At 42.4% G+C, this 14,167-nt stretch overlaps 1 protein-coding gene across 1 annotated transcript in view; it reads right to left on the bottom strand.

Moving 5' to 3' along the window:
* The window catches only part of SEMA3F (semaphorin 3F), a 152,199-nt gene that overhangs the window by 28,506 nt on the left and 109,526 nt on the right, over positions 1 to 14,167 (bottom strand). The window contains exons 5-7 of the mRNA XM_063121075.1: positions 13,010 to 13,129; positions 7,190 to 7,279; positions 912 to 1,005 (exon numbers count right to left, since the gene is read on the bottom strand). Coding sequence (XP_062977145.1) covers positions 912 to 1,005; positions 7,190 to 7,279; positions 13,010 to 13,129 — 304 coding nt within the window. The remainder of the gene's footprint in view (positions 1 to 911; positions 1,006 to 7,189; positions 7,280 to 13,009; positions 13,130 to 14,167) is intronic.

Raw genomic sequence — 14,167 nt, 5'->3', positions numbered from 1 at the left:
GTATGGCTCTTCATATGTTCTTATGAAATGCAAGGAAAACTATATAATGGTAACTCTAGCATGGTAAATGGAATTAAAGATAAAGGGACCAGGTTTCTCAGGGGGATGTTTTCCTACTGTAGATGCTGTGAAGTTATAGTTGTTTTTTCTCATTAATGGAATTATGACAGGGATCTGCATAAAATTTGAAGCTGGATTAAAGCCAGACTGCGTATGAAAGTGTATCTGGCCACTCAGTGTCATGTTTTGGGAATGCCAGGTCAGTTGGAGAAGGCATCATGTTTGATGGATGAGGAAATTACTGGATATCAGTGGAATGACATAGATGTCATCAGTAAAGCTTTGCCAAGGAACATCTCAGATCTTCGCTATTCCCCAAAGCCCGACTGCCTCTCCTCTCCTCTCCCACTGCAGTTGAGTAGAAAGTTAGTCCTTCCCTCTCTTATAAGTCTCTGAGAAGACATGGCTATTTCTCATTAACTTGGGGCTCTTCCACACGTCGTACTGAGGTCGCTTCCATGCGGCCCCAGTGCACCCCGAAAACAATCGGGTAACTTGCCTGTAAAAGAGACGAGGAAGAAGCGTCCTTGCCGCCGCCACCCAACTCCCTCCTTGCCGGCCGGCTCAGAGAGCTCGGCAGAAGAAGGCGGGGTGGAGAGCGTGGGAGCGGCCGCAGTATGACGTGTGGAAGTGCCCTTGGGTTTCCAACTGCCCTATTTTTGCCTGAAGATGGCCAAATGCATTTCTTGAGCGCACAGTTGCTTTCAGCCTGCCAGGCATGTATAAGAAGCCTAGCCCCCTTTTCTTGTAAATCCTGATAACTCTTCACACTGCACAGGGTGAGAGAGACATTTCTCTACAATTTTTGGATTGCTTTAGAAAGACTCATAATGGACAACCAAGGAACTCACTGATTAATGCTGATACGGTATCCACCTTGGGGTCATATGAGCACTTTCCCTTTCCTGACTCCAGCCTCTCTGGTTCCAGATAGAATATGTAATCCTGGAATGGAAGGTGACAGGTGGATAAATGATCTGTGTTATCACACATATCTCTACCTTAGGCATCCACAGCTCCTTTAATCAGAGGGTATCTAAAAGCACATGAGAGACAAGGCACCGCATACATGAATCACACTATTCGAATGCATTTTTCTGTGGTGTAATTTCTATCCAACAAGGTTATAAATTGCTGAATGCAAGAAATCCTGGAACACACAATGTGACTGCTCCACGGAAGTTGCTTTAAACCACTCTCCTTGGCGGGTGACACAATGTGGTGAGTTCATTAACTCACCATGCAGAATAGACTCCAATGCTACTAAAGCCTTTTCTTATTTCACTTATGTTTTGTTTTGAGACACAGTGGTGGCATGGAGAAGGTCATTGAGCCATGTTGCAAGCCAATGCAAATGACTCACCTCATGAAGGCAGCCAAGGGGAACAGTTTTAAAGCAGCCTCTATGCGGTGGTTGTACCATGAGCACTGGGCAGCAAGAGAAGCAGGAACAGAAGTTGTTTACACACTGTTTAAATTGACAATTGACATTATTAAATTGACAACTGACAGTACTACTGTCCCGGAGTCATTCTCCTAATAGCCATTTCTTATTACCTTCCCTCAGACCTTCCAGTGTACAGCAGAGGATTCTGATGAGACACAGGCTACTTCTGATGAGACAAAGTCAGTGTCTTATTCAGGGTCCTCCCAGCACAGCCCTGCTGTTGTCCTCTGACTCAAAATATGACTTCCCAACAGAACCTCCTTAACCGCAGCCTCATAAAAGTCTCAGTCTAGGAAATCAGGAAAGGGCCCTTTAACAGTTCTTCCAGGAGGGGTGAAGCTGACCACACTGTAGGTCTTGTCAGGCTACATAAGGCTTTAGCTCCCTGCTGAGACAACATCCTTCTGTTGTCTTAATAGGAGAAAAAGCCAGCCAGCAGGACCTACTTAGAGCTATCCAAGTTCCTGTTTTCCTCTGCCTCGATGCAGTCTATCATGCCTTGATCTCACTTTTGACCAAATTATATCTTCTTAACCTGACCTTTCCTACTGAAACCCGTCTCTGCTTACTGGATGAGAGTTTATTTGCCTTCACATCTGACTGCGAGCAGATTTTATTTATTTATTTATTTATATACCGCAACACAGCCGAAGCTCTCTGGATGGTTTACAACAGTTAAAAATGGTCAATATTAAAAAGTATGCAAAAGTATACAAAATTTAAAAACCATTAAAAACATAAAAACAGTATAAAAACAACAGATGATACCAGCTTCTCCTGTGAGCCTCAAGTAACCATAGAATGGGATACCATTGCATTTCCCTCTCAACCAATTTAAACTTCATAAGTATCATGCAAGCCAAAAAAGATCTGTCCCATATTCAAGTTGTCAAAGTAACTTTTCTTGGTCTGAATAAGCCTGTTTTGGAACAGGAAAAAATAGATATTAAAACACCATTTCCCACAGTCTTTACCTGCATGGTGTTATTTTACAAAGCCAGGCATAAAAATCATAGTTCTAATGCTCACCATCTCATGGAAACATCATGCATTACATTAAAGGCAAAGATCAGAACATCTCCATAGAAACCTATTTTCCCTGCAGTGTTAACACACTACATTACATTTTCAGACCTTTTGCAGACTGCAGAATTCTTCATTGGTGTAAGCATTGGGTGGAGAGAAACAACTGTTCTACAATGTGTGAACACTGCAGCTAAGTGTTTAGTTACTACATATTGAGCTAGATCCAGATTTAGGCATGAACAACTGGGTTGGTGGAAGTGAACTTGCCCCTCCTCTCCACAGGAGCTTCTCCAGCCCCCTGAAAATGGTACCCAGAGTCAGGAGACCCTGCTGAAATGGTGAACAGTGATGCAGGGGAAGAGGATTGATCTCCAAAAACTGGGCAGAGCCCTTCCATCTGCGGAATGCAGATCCAAAATCCAGCCCTATATTACTAAGTGATTCCTAGCCACATATGGAGGTATATAATAAGTTACACAGTGTTTGACAGTGTGTGAATTGGAGCTGAAGGGTAATAAGGATCTGTGAAGCTGAGGTATATGTGTGAACATGCCACAAGTCATGTCTGTCCACTGAAGCATTTCAGAAAACTTCAGACAGCCATTAGATATCTTGTGACAAGCTACATCATTTTCTTAGTATGAAAAAAAACAACTACTAATTATGGATCCCTCATGTTTCTCCTGGGCAACAATCAACAACACACAAGCCATGACTGGAGTTGATAGGATGCAGGCCTTAATTTTTGGCTGAAAAATGCATAGTGAGGGAGTACTATTTAAACTGCTCATATCACCAAACTAATGATTCATTCTTCCAATAACTCCCAAATGATACATTGGGATCCACCTCTGGCTTTATGAGGAGGTTGTTAGGATGTTGGCAATGTTTGTAAGTGCCAATGTGGCAGAAGGACCTATGGGAAAGAGACTGCCAAGCCGGGGTGGTAGAATCAACATTTGGGAAAGATAACATCCCATGAATGGATCTTTTTTTAATGAAATGTTTGGAAATCTCTGCTTAAGTGGGTTGGAAACCATCTGGAAATGAGAAACAAAATGCTGTGAAAAGAAGCATTCAGGGGAATTGTGTTCTTTGATGGCTTAATAGAGACATTGAGCATGATCTAGCTAAAATTAAGCACTTTTAATTGCTGTTGATTTGAATGGGAGAGATTTTAACACACATTTGACCCTCATGTTAAAATAAGTGAAATATACAATTTTGACAGAGGATGCATATTTTTATATTATTTAGTTCTTGGGAGGAATACATGTAATGCATTCAAATAATTTTCCCCTGGAATGTTCTTATTGAAATGTTATTTTTAAAGAAAATAAATTGATATATTCAATTAAGATATTTGATTAGAGCTATGTTGCCCATGAAAAATGTTTACTAGGGATATTTTCTAATATTTTTCTAACCCAAACTTGTTTATTGGTTTGATAGATTGTTGTCCAGAGACTATTTTGAAATGCTGACTATTTATTAACAGATAATTCCCACAAAAATGGTAGTGGGGACTTCCAAGGGGCCTTTTTCCCCCTAATCAGATAATGGAAAACAGAATAATTTACAGGCTTTGTGTTCTAAGAATGGGGTGATGTGAGGACTGAAAAGATGGGGAGTGAGTGGTATGTGGTTCCAATATTATTAACTCAAACTATTATTGAGTTCATCCCTTTGGCAGCATTCACATCACTGAACTTTGTTGAGGGGTATCAACACTGTCTTAAAGATGGATTGGGCAGGACAAAATAAACCCTTTTCTGTGGTCCATCTTTTTCACCTGAGGAATTACTAAAGTCAGCTACTTTCAGCAGAATAGGCTGAGTCAGTGTGAGCAGCATAAGGGACATTAGAGTTGGGTTCAAGGAACAAGATGAAAGAACAGATGTGACTATGAGCGTAAGGAATTTGAGGCCCTAGTATACAATCTCATTCTGGCCAGAAATTCCAAATGTTGAAGCATATCCAAAGAGATCCGGCTAGATACAGGCAGTAGTTGACTCTCAAGGCTTTGCCAGAAAGTGCAGAGGGCTCACTGGCTTGAGACCAGCTAAAGGAAAGCCTTCTTTCCACACATGCCCCATACCCTAAGGTCTTCTTCTGAGGCCCTTCTCTGAGTTTCCTAGCCAGGCAGATGAATTGTAGTAGGTGGTTACCAGAGAAAGTGGTCCTCTTTCAGTGGTCCTCTCCCCAGAGAGGCTGACGTGGAACCTTCCTTGATGCCATTTCAGTGCCAGGCAAACACCTTTTTTCAAGTCTTTTAATGTGTCTCAGCTCTTTCTTTCTTTTTTTTTTTTAATTTCCACCAAATGCTACTTTTATATAGAATGCTTAATGGCTCAAGATGGCAAACAGGATGTGACATGTTGTTTTTGCGACAGCCCATCCTTGTCTCTTTGGAACTTCTATCCACTCTCTTCTCCCACCCCATGGTGTTTATGGCTTGGGAGGTCAACAGTGGCAGGATATCAGTGAAGACTTGCTTCCTCCTTCTAACGTATGTCAAACACATGTTGACGACACCCAAGGGAGTGAGGAAAGTGGGATTGCTTGAACATTGCTGTCAGCCTGTTAAAATGCACTGCAGAGTCAGTGACAATATAGATAGCACATCAAGTACAAGCCGGAGATTCAGGCTACACAGAGTGGGGTGGAGGTTCTGAAAGCTGCCTTTGGAAGGAGATGAAGTGTTGACAAACATAAAACCCTAGTTGTACAAGGAGTAGATGCAGCCTGCTGAACAGTCCTGCCTACAGCTAACTGCACCTAGGTGGTGACCTGCAATGTTTTGTCCTGAGGGTAAACTGCCACCCCATGTCATAGGAGCAGAAGACATCCATGTTCTAGCTTCAAGAAACGGGATCCAAAATGCCTCATCCCAAAAGCAGTGCAAATACTCTTTATAAGTATCCAACCGACTTAAGAAAACATAATGTTGCTGTAGAACAGCAGCAGCAACAACAACATGTTACCATCCAGACTTAGTCATGCTTAGAGTAGGCCCATTGCAATCAATGGGACAAGTTAATCATTACCAACTTAAGTCCTATTAATCTCAATGGGTCTAGACTACATCTGAACCAATTGGTTCCCTCCAGTTCAACAACACAGCGTCCTCTCTAGGCTCATGTGTATGGCAGCTTTCAATAATAGCATCCAGGAGAAGTAACCCCCTTGCATGCCAGGGGTAAGGCAATTCATCTCTGAAACTGGGGAAATTTCAGCAGAAGAAGTGGGAAAGGAGGAAAATGCTGAGGCATAAATCCAGTTTAGGCTTTTTCTTCAATCTGGGAAGGAATGGATGTTGTCTGCCCAGACTGAATGCGCCCACGATGTGTCAGCTTTTTGCCACAAGCCATACACACTGGTGGGTGGGCAGTGAGCTCTGCTGATTTGTTAATTTCTAAATTGTATTAAAGTTTTACCATAAAATAACACCAAAACATTAATGAAAATTGAGAATTTCTGCCTTTTGTTTGAAATTTGAGATCCTCTTATTGTTAACGTGACTATGGCCATGAACGTGTTTAAAACTTCTGCCAAGCAGCCCCTCAACAAGCATAGTACGCAGTGTTGCATTTCCAGTCTGCTTTTTTTAAAAAAATAAATAAAAATGCACCATCTTGAGCACACATGGGAGAGGATCTACAGCCAAGTGCAAGGAGGTTTTAGTCCTGTACAAATCCGCAAGAGCATGTTAGGCACTGATTCATATGTTTGCAGAGCAATGTGGAAATGGCTTCCGCATTGGATTCCATGTGGAATTGCTGGATTCCATGCCACATTGATCAGGTCTGTTATGGGAAAACCACATGTGTTGGGAAACTGTCATGATACCTTCCTTCGCCAGAGTCTTTGGTGGCCAATGGTAGCATGGCAGGCGATATGACGCAACCCACACCGTTACGCCTTACAGGCATTAGTAGAAATCGTAACTCTGCTTCCTAGTGCCCAATTGTTTGTAGTCCTTAGTACCAATTAAATAACAACAGTGACAAAATTTGAATGGAAAAATTGGTTATGACCTGCAACAACCACTAGGAGGAGCATTCATTACATATTAAACACAGTGAAAACATGTTATTTCTTCCTCAGTTCTTGCGTTTCTCAACACGTTAGAAAGTGTATAGAAGCATTAATAAAGTTCACACTTCCCCAAAAACTGAAGCATATATAATAAATCCATCCCACAGCCCTGCCTCCCGCTCTCATCATAAACTTGACCATCATGCCAACCCCCAAGTTATTAATACAGCTAGCCTCTCTTCGATTAAATATTTCTTGAAAACAGCAATCCCAAATGGCCGGGTATATGAATCTGTCCTGTATAGTAAGTTCAAAAATCCTGGGAGCGTTCTCTCCTGGCACAAGTCTTGTATGACCCTGGGGAAGAAGGAGTTAGTTCAAGAGAGGAGACGCAAGGAGAGGCTATACAGGAAGCGCGCTCGTTGCTTGATGGAGGGGCGGGGGGGTGAATTTAGAGGCCAGCCCTGTTCCAATGGGTCTGGCCCCCTCCCCCTGTTAGTTAGTTGTTAGGTGTGCATGCCAGTTGAAAAATGAAGGTTAGAGAGCCCAGGGTTGGGCATGCTAGGGAAAGAGCCCGCTGGGCCCTTGGGGAAGGGCAGGGCAGAGCGCAATTCCCACCTTGCGTTCCACTGGAGACGGGCGGAGGGAGGAGTCAACTGCTCTACTTCCCCGTCCTCCCTGCTGGATGGACTGGTTCAGCTCAAAAGCCTGAGGAGAGGAGGAGCAGAGAGTTAGCACTGGCAGGGTGACCTGCCAGGGAAGCAGGAATGGCAGGGCCTGGCCAGAGAATGCAGCATGCAGAAGTCTCATTGTCTCTGTGAAATTCACGCACATACTTCTGTTGAGACCCAGATTCCCTTATTAAATATTTCTCTCCTGTCTTAGGTTTGTATGTGCCAGCATCTACTCATTGGCTTTCACTCTCTGTAGGACTATTGGATTGACCTCACCTGGAGAAGAATCACACCTTGAGGGGGCGGGTTTCTTCATTAAGAACCTGCGAACCGCCCAGGGAGCTTCAGCTATTGGGCGGTATAAAAATGCAATAAATAAATAAACCTCTTCTGCATCTTAAGCATGAATATATGGCTGAGGTTATGGTTCCTGTTTTGTAATATGCCATCAGTTAAAGAGTCTAAAGCTTGGGCAGCATGGCAAAATGTCTTGAATGTTTTATGGAGCCTTACAAACCTGTGAGAGTGTCAATTAAAACATTATAGAACGAATACAAAAAGGGAGGATTAGCCTTCCCTAATATCATTACTTGGCATCACAGCAACTCTGTATTATGTTGGCTTGGTATGCATCAAATGAGGGCAAATTATGGGTAAAGATAGAATAAAGCAAAATTCCTTTAAAACATTTACCATGGTTTTATAGTTAGAGGGAATATTCCTTTAAACCAAACCTTCGTGAGATTTCAATCTGGAGGATGTGGACTGAAATTTTAAATATATCTGGTATATCTGTTTTTTCATCATGAAAAAAGACATAATACATCTATTAAGACTGTGGAAAAATATGCTATCAAGTACAAACAAGTCATAGGAGATCATCAGGTGAGAACATATCAAAGTTTAACTAGTCAAGCCTTTGGGGAAATCAGTTATCAGAAGATAAAATAAAAGTGGAAATATTTCACCCATACACAAGCGGCTTCTCCTTGTGTTATTTTGAAAGAGCAATGATATACAATCCCATTAATACCAGAGGCAATTTTACTTGTCTATACTGAAATATACAGTAAATAAATTCAATTATTGAGGACATGTTAACAACAGTTAAAATTCTAGTTACAAGTAAATTAAAACCTAATAAGTTTTCAGCAGTTCTGAAATGGCTCAATAAACAAAGCATACCTCCAAGTTGGTAAAATGACAAATTATGAGCAGAACAGAAAGAATCCATTAAAGTCAATGTTAATTCAATATGGATGGCCTTTCATGAGACACTGGATCAATCATCATAATCTAAGGCTGCGGTCCTATGCACATTTGGGATTAATCTCCATTCAACATAGTGATGACTTACTTCAGAGTAAGCGTGCATAGTGTTGGGCTGTAAGCATACTTCTTGTGGCATACTTCTTGTAATTTTTTTACAAATGCCCCCTGAGCCTCATCTCCTGCTACAACCCTGTTCTTGTTATGTCAACCTTGTAGAAAACACTACCATGAAATAATACCTGGAGAAAACATGTAGATATTATTTTCACCGTAAATTAAAAATGCCATTTTTTCCAAGTATCTCTTCTTCCAGTAGGCTTTTTAATGGACCATGATCCAGCTCTTTTACAAGTTCCTCTTCATCTTCTGTGATGCATAATCCATATACAGTATATATGGTCCAAAACATGCCCATGTTGTTTCGAAACCAGTGCCTATGTGGAGCACTGAGAACATAAAGCCATGTAAAGTGACTGTAAGGAAAAAGTAAAGGGGCTGTTCTGCTGCTTCCCCACCCCCCGCCATGAATAAGTACTTCCCACATAACTTATGCTAGCAGAAGCGCCTTCGCTGACCTGGTAGCCATTTCCTGCAAATGGAGTCCTTTGGCGTTCATTGTTCTTTGGTAACAACTGAAACAATTTGCCATGAATTTGGCAAGGTTTGCCCCCGCCCAGAATTGAGACATATCAACAGAATTTTGCCATTGCCTCAGAATTTTAATTAAATTAATAACATCCCAGACTTGGCAAAAATATTCACATTTTTGTAATGAATCAAGATGTATTTTTCAACCCAAACAATGGATTGGGCATTTGGTAATTTTTACTGCAGAATTTTCCAGAGAAGCCTGCATACAGCAGACAAGTGTCAAAGCTAGTAAAGCTTCTGCTCTATCCCTCACTGTTTTAGGACATGAGGAGCATCCAGGTGACCTTCCACCTACCTGTCAATGATGAGTACTGACACCATGAGCCTAAACATTTTCACTTGTCTTACTAGCCAGCCAGTATTTGTGATCACTACTGGTACTTCCCTTGAGTTCTATGTGTGGACGCTGTGTGAGATCTGTGCTGCTTTTGCCTTCTGAGAAAATTCCACATAAAAACGTCAGAAGAAATAAGACCAAGGTCCTCTTGCTGAGTCCCCTGGCCTACAACTGAGGAGTGTGGAGAAAGTCTAGTTTCACTTCTGCAAAGCTTCAGGGAAGATAAGAAGCAGCATAAACTGCACTTGTCTCTTCCCAGTACTTCAAGCCTTCCCTAAATGGATACTCCCTTTATTTATTTATTTATTACATTTTTATTCCGCCCAATAGCCGAAGCTCTTTATTAGGGTTTGTAGTCCAACACATCTGGAAGGCACCAGGTTGAGGGAGACTGGCCTACAACATGCCTCATTCTATTGTCCGGTGTTCTTAAGATTAGGAAGTCTTTCCTACATTTCTCTTTATATGGAAATATTCCTACCTTTCGTGTTCCCCTCAATGCCTTTGTTGTTCTTCCAGTTTTGCTATAGTACTTTCAAGGTGGAATAAACAGAACTGCTGGCAGAATTCAAAATGAAGGTGCCCCACAGTGTCCTGATACCTCCTACATTATTTTCTAACCTTTTCTTAAGAGTTTTGATACACTCTCTTTCCTCTCTGCAGTGCTTTATGATAAATTTGACAGTGAAGGTTTCCACCTTATTCTGGCCTTGCTCCTGTGCCTTCAACAGGGGCTTGACAAAGCAGAAATGTTTTACATGAAGCCTTTCTTTCCATTCTCTTTATCTCCACGCCAGGAAAAACTTCACTAGCTACATTTCTTTGTGTCAGGTTACAGAAACAGAGCTAGCAAAAGAAAATATGGGAATCTTAAGTAAACTGTCTGCAATGGTGCCTTGTGGCCCTTTTGCTTGGTATACACTAATTTACGTAACACAGTGTAGGTGCAGATCAAATTTGGTTAGTATTAGATATGTATGGGTGCACTCATATTCTTTGGGCAAAGCTCTCCCTTGCTCATCCATGCCTCAAAGTGGTGGCCACTTATAAAAAAACCTGACCGCTCCTCTGGCTAACACTAGCTGCAAGTAAACAGAAGAAGGCAGGGGCAGATGGGTCCACAGGATGTAAGACTTACCCACATCCACTGATTTCAATGTACAGACATACCTTAAAAACAGACCCCCTTTCCTAAGCATAAGCAAATAGAGAAGCTTGTGATTATGCCATTAGTTAATATGGCAAAGCCTGCGCATCTGGGATTTGAGCTATGTTGCCAGATTCCATCAACTGGAGCAAATTGGAACAGCCAACCCTAGTACAGAGTTCCCTGCTGTTTAAGATGGCTTAAAGATGTGTTAGCCCTGGCTTGAAGGTCGCTGTGTTTGTTCATGTTACTGGGCTTGCCCTTGGCATAGGATTGTTATCTTTGAAACAGAACGAAAAGTAATCTTCAGGCCAGAATGCATATATCTTCTTATGAACTCTTATTATAATAATGGGCAGGATATTTATGGAAACTTATTTCCCTGTATCTGTTGTCCAGATCTTGTGAGATTTGCTGTACTCAATCAGAAGCAATGTTAGAGCAGAAAAAGCAACTTTCTGAACAATGAATTACTGGCCCTTCTCTAGAAAGTTAATATGTGTTTGTATAGTTAAACTAGGACTTGTTGAAAAAGAGAGGCAGCGATGTGGGCTTTTTTATGCAACATACTCTCTTAAGAACTACTAGTCCCAGAGTTCCCTGTGTATAGGCAGAAGAGAGGGTCAGCTCATAAGACCATCAGAACACCAAAATAATCAGGGGCACTTATCCTAGGGACAGTGGGAGGGAATCAGTGCTTCTGGAAGGATTTACAGGCCCAAAATATATGTAAGTGTCTAATTCACCCACACACCCACACACCCATACTGCCATGTCCAGCTATAAATACAAATCTTGAGAGTCTATGTATGGGAAAGAATCATGGTATATGTGCGGGAAGGTGCCCATGTTGCAAAAATTATGCTTGGGCACTGGTAATGGATGGGAAAGACGTCTCCCATCCCTTTACTGAAAAGAAAAACCTGTTCCACTACTCTGAGGAAAAGCAACACAACAAATGCAGTAGTCCAAACCTAGCAGCTTTACAAAAATCTTTACTTTTTAAAGCCATGAAAAGCCAAGCAAGCACCAATTGCAGCACAGCAGACCTGATTTTGTGGTATACAAACAGTCCTGAGCATTGATATGCCAATTCTCAGACTAGCAGTTGCAGAGTCCAAGAACAGTTGCATGTATTTGTTTATTTACCTTATGAATTTGCATCTCATCTGGGATTCTTTCAAGTGGAGACTGGGTTAGTTACAGAGCTCCATTCCAGAGATTCCTCAGCATTAATTTCCAAGGCCCTGTGCTGAGTGAGCTGTGCTGGGTGACTGGCCTCTAGCTGTATGGAAGCCAAAGCCATTCTTTACAAGAACTGAGCACTTGGTAGATGGGGGGAAGTGGAACAACGTATGGGTCTCAGAGGGGATAAGGCATACCTTAAACAACCCCCCCTCTAGAATGGGAACCAGGGGTTTCAAAGGTAAGGATGGGCGTGTCTACCCCAGGGGTGCAGAACCGCAGGCCCAGGGGCCAAATCCAGCCCTCTGGAGGGGGGGGGGCAAATTCTACATTCCTTGCCCCTGCCCCCATCTTCTTTCACCTGACCACCTTTCATTTGGAGGTTTCCCAGTTTATGTGCAGTCCCCCCCCCCCATCCTAAAAGGTTGAAATTCCTCTCCTATGGCTTAGTTACTGGCAGTGAGGGCTTTAGGCTCAAATAGGCTGGTCTTTGGGGTGTTTTTGGGCCACAGCCCTTTTGCCTTCAAGCCCCACCCACCATTGTAAAGTGGTCTCCAGGAGCTTTTCTGAAATGAAATCTGAACCTTAGGCTGAAAGTGGTTCTGCACCCCTGGCCTATTGTGTCTCAGTTAGTCTCTGCTTTGTCCATATAACAAATCCTACACCCTTTTCTTCTTTTCCTGGCCTTGTGTTCGGGCACAGAGCCTGGAAGACTCAGTGTGGTGTAGTGGGTAGTGTCAGGCTAGGGCTGGGAAGAACCAGGTTCAAATCCTGACTTAACCATGGAGCTCACTGAGCGACTTTAGGCTAATCACTATCCCTTGACCTAACCTTCCATACAGGGTTGTTGGAATAATGACATGGGGAGATTTATATATGGAATGAACAAACAATAATTTGGCAGCTGGGAAGGTCCCACATCTCAGTGCTAAGAGCAGACCCTGGAAATTATAGAATAGTAGAATAGTAGAGTTGGAAGGGGCCTATAAGGCCATCGATTCCAAACCCCAATCTCTTATGTCTTGTTGAATATGGCTGGGGACTCTCTCCACTAGGCTTTCTGTAAGTGTGGTCTGAGGACTGCTCACTTGGCATAGTCTGAGATTGAGTCCATGCTCTTCTCCAGCACTGATTCAGCAGCCATTCCACCATATATTCCCGCAGTACCTCACCTGTGCTTTACGGCCACGGTTGACAAAGGTGCAGACGGGATTGTACGCTCCAGTGCCGCAAACATACAAGTGGGTTCGATTCCAGGGCTGGATAAGGCGGATGAAGTTCCCACACTCGCCCTGGAAAGCAAGGGGAGAATGTAAGTTACCCTAAGCTCCCCATTTCACAGAGGAGAGAGGGGTGATTCTACCTGCACTGCTTTACAGAGGACAGTCCTCTATTTGAAGGTGTCCTCTCTTTGATGGGCTCTCCATTCCGACTCTGGGTTAAATTATTATTATTATTTATTTATATAGCACCATCAATGTACATGGTGCTGTACAGAGTAAAAAGTCAGAGTTAAAGTCAAAGAACCATAAGGAGGGAGAGCAGCAGGGATCTTGAAGTTGCCCATCAACACTTAGTACATGGACAGCAGACTGAGCAGGCATACAGATCGCCTAGTACGTCTTCCCCACTATGGTGAGATGCATTGCAATTCTATTTAAATTATAGTATTATTTCTAAATTTGCGTATCTATATATCTATATCTATGTAAATGTAATGCAAATTGGCCTCCTCTTTGTTCCTCTTTTCTGGTGATGCATTTCCTCTTTTTTGCTCCAAGAGGCCAACATATAAACCACTGATTTATGCATACGTATTGAAGCAACCCCCAAATTGCTTCTGCTTTAAATGAACATTCCCTGTGCAGCCACTTCATTTCGTCACACCACATGGAACGATCTGTGTATCAAAAGGTCCTCTTCAATAACATTTGCTTCCAGTTAAGATTGAGGCAACCAGAACCTGATGCTTTCAGAGAATTAGCAAATAAACCCTTTTGGCCCCATCTCCAGCAGCACCTTTTCCAACAATGATTTGGATGTACTTCAGTGAACAACTTTCCTGCACTCCCTTTATATAGTGTCCTTATTGGAAGAGCTTTGAACTAAATCCCCTTCCGGAGCCAACATTCCTACCTCACATCTTATGCTACAGCATATCTGCAACCCAAGCAGACTATAAATGGTGCAGCTTACCCTCCTCATCCCACTTTTCTGAAGGCTGAGAAAATAATAGCTCTAAGATTGCAGTGAAAAATGTCTTGGTGTCAGGATGGCAAACCCCAGACTCCCGTTTCTGCTTATTTTCAAAGGCCAGAGAAAGCGGCCTG

Source organism: Elgaria multicarinata, chromosome 3 (genome assembly GCF_023053635.1).
Source record: "Elgaria multicarinata webbii isolate HBS135686 ecotype San Diego chromosome 3, rElgMul1.1.pri, whole genome shotgun sequence".
NCBI classification, from domain to species: Eukaryota; Metazoa; Chordata; class Lepidosauria; order Squamata; family Anguidae; genus Elgaria; species Elgaria multicarinata.
Note: the sequence above shows the minus strand (reverse complement) of the source record. Positions and strands in the feature narration are given on the sequence as shown.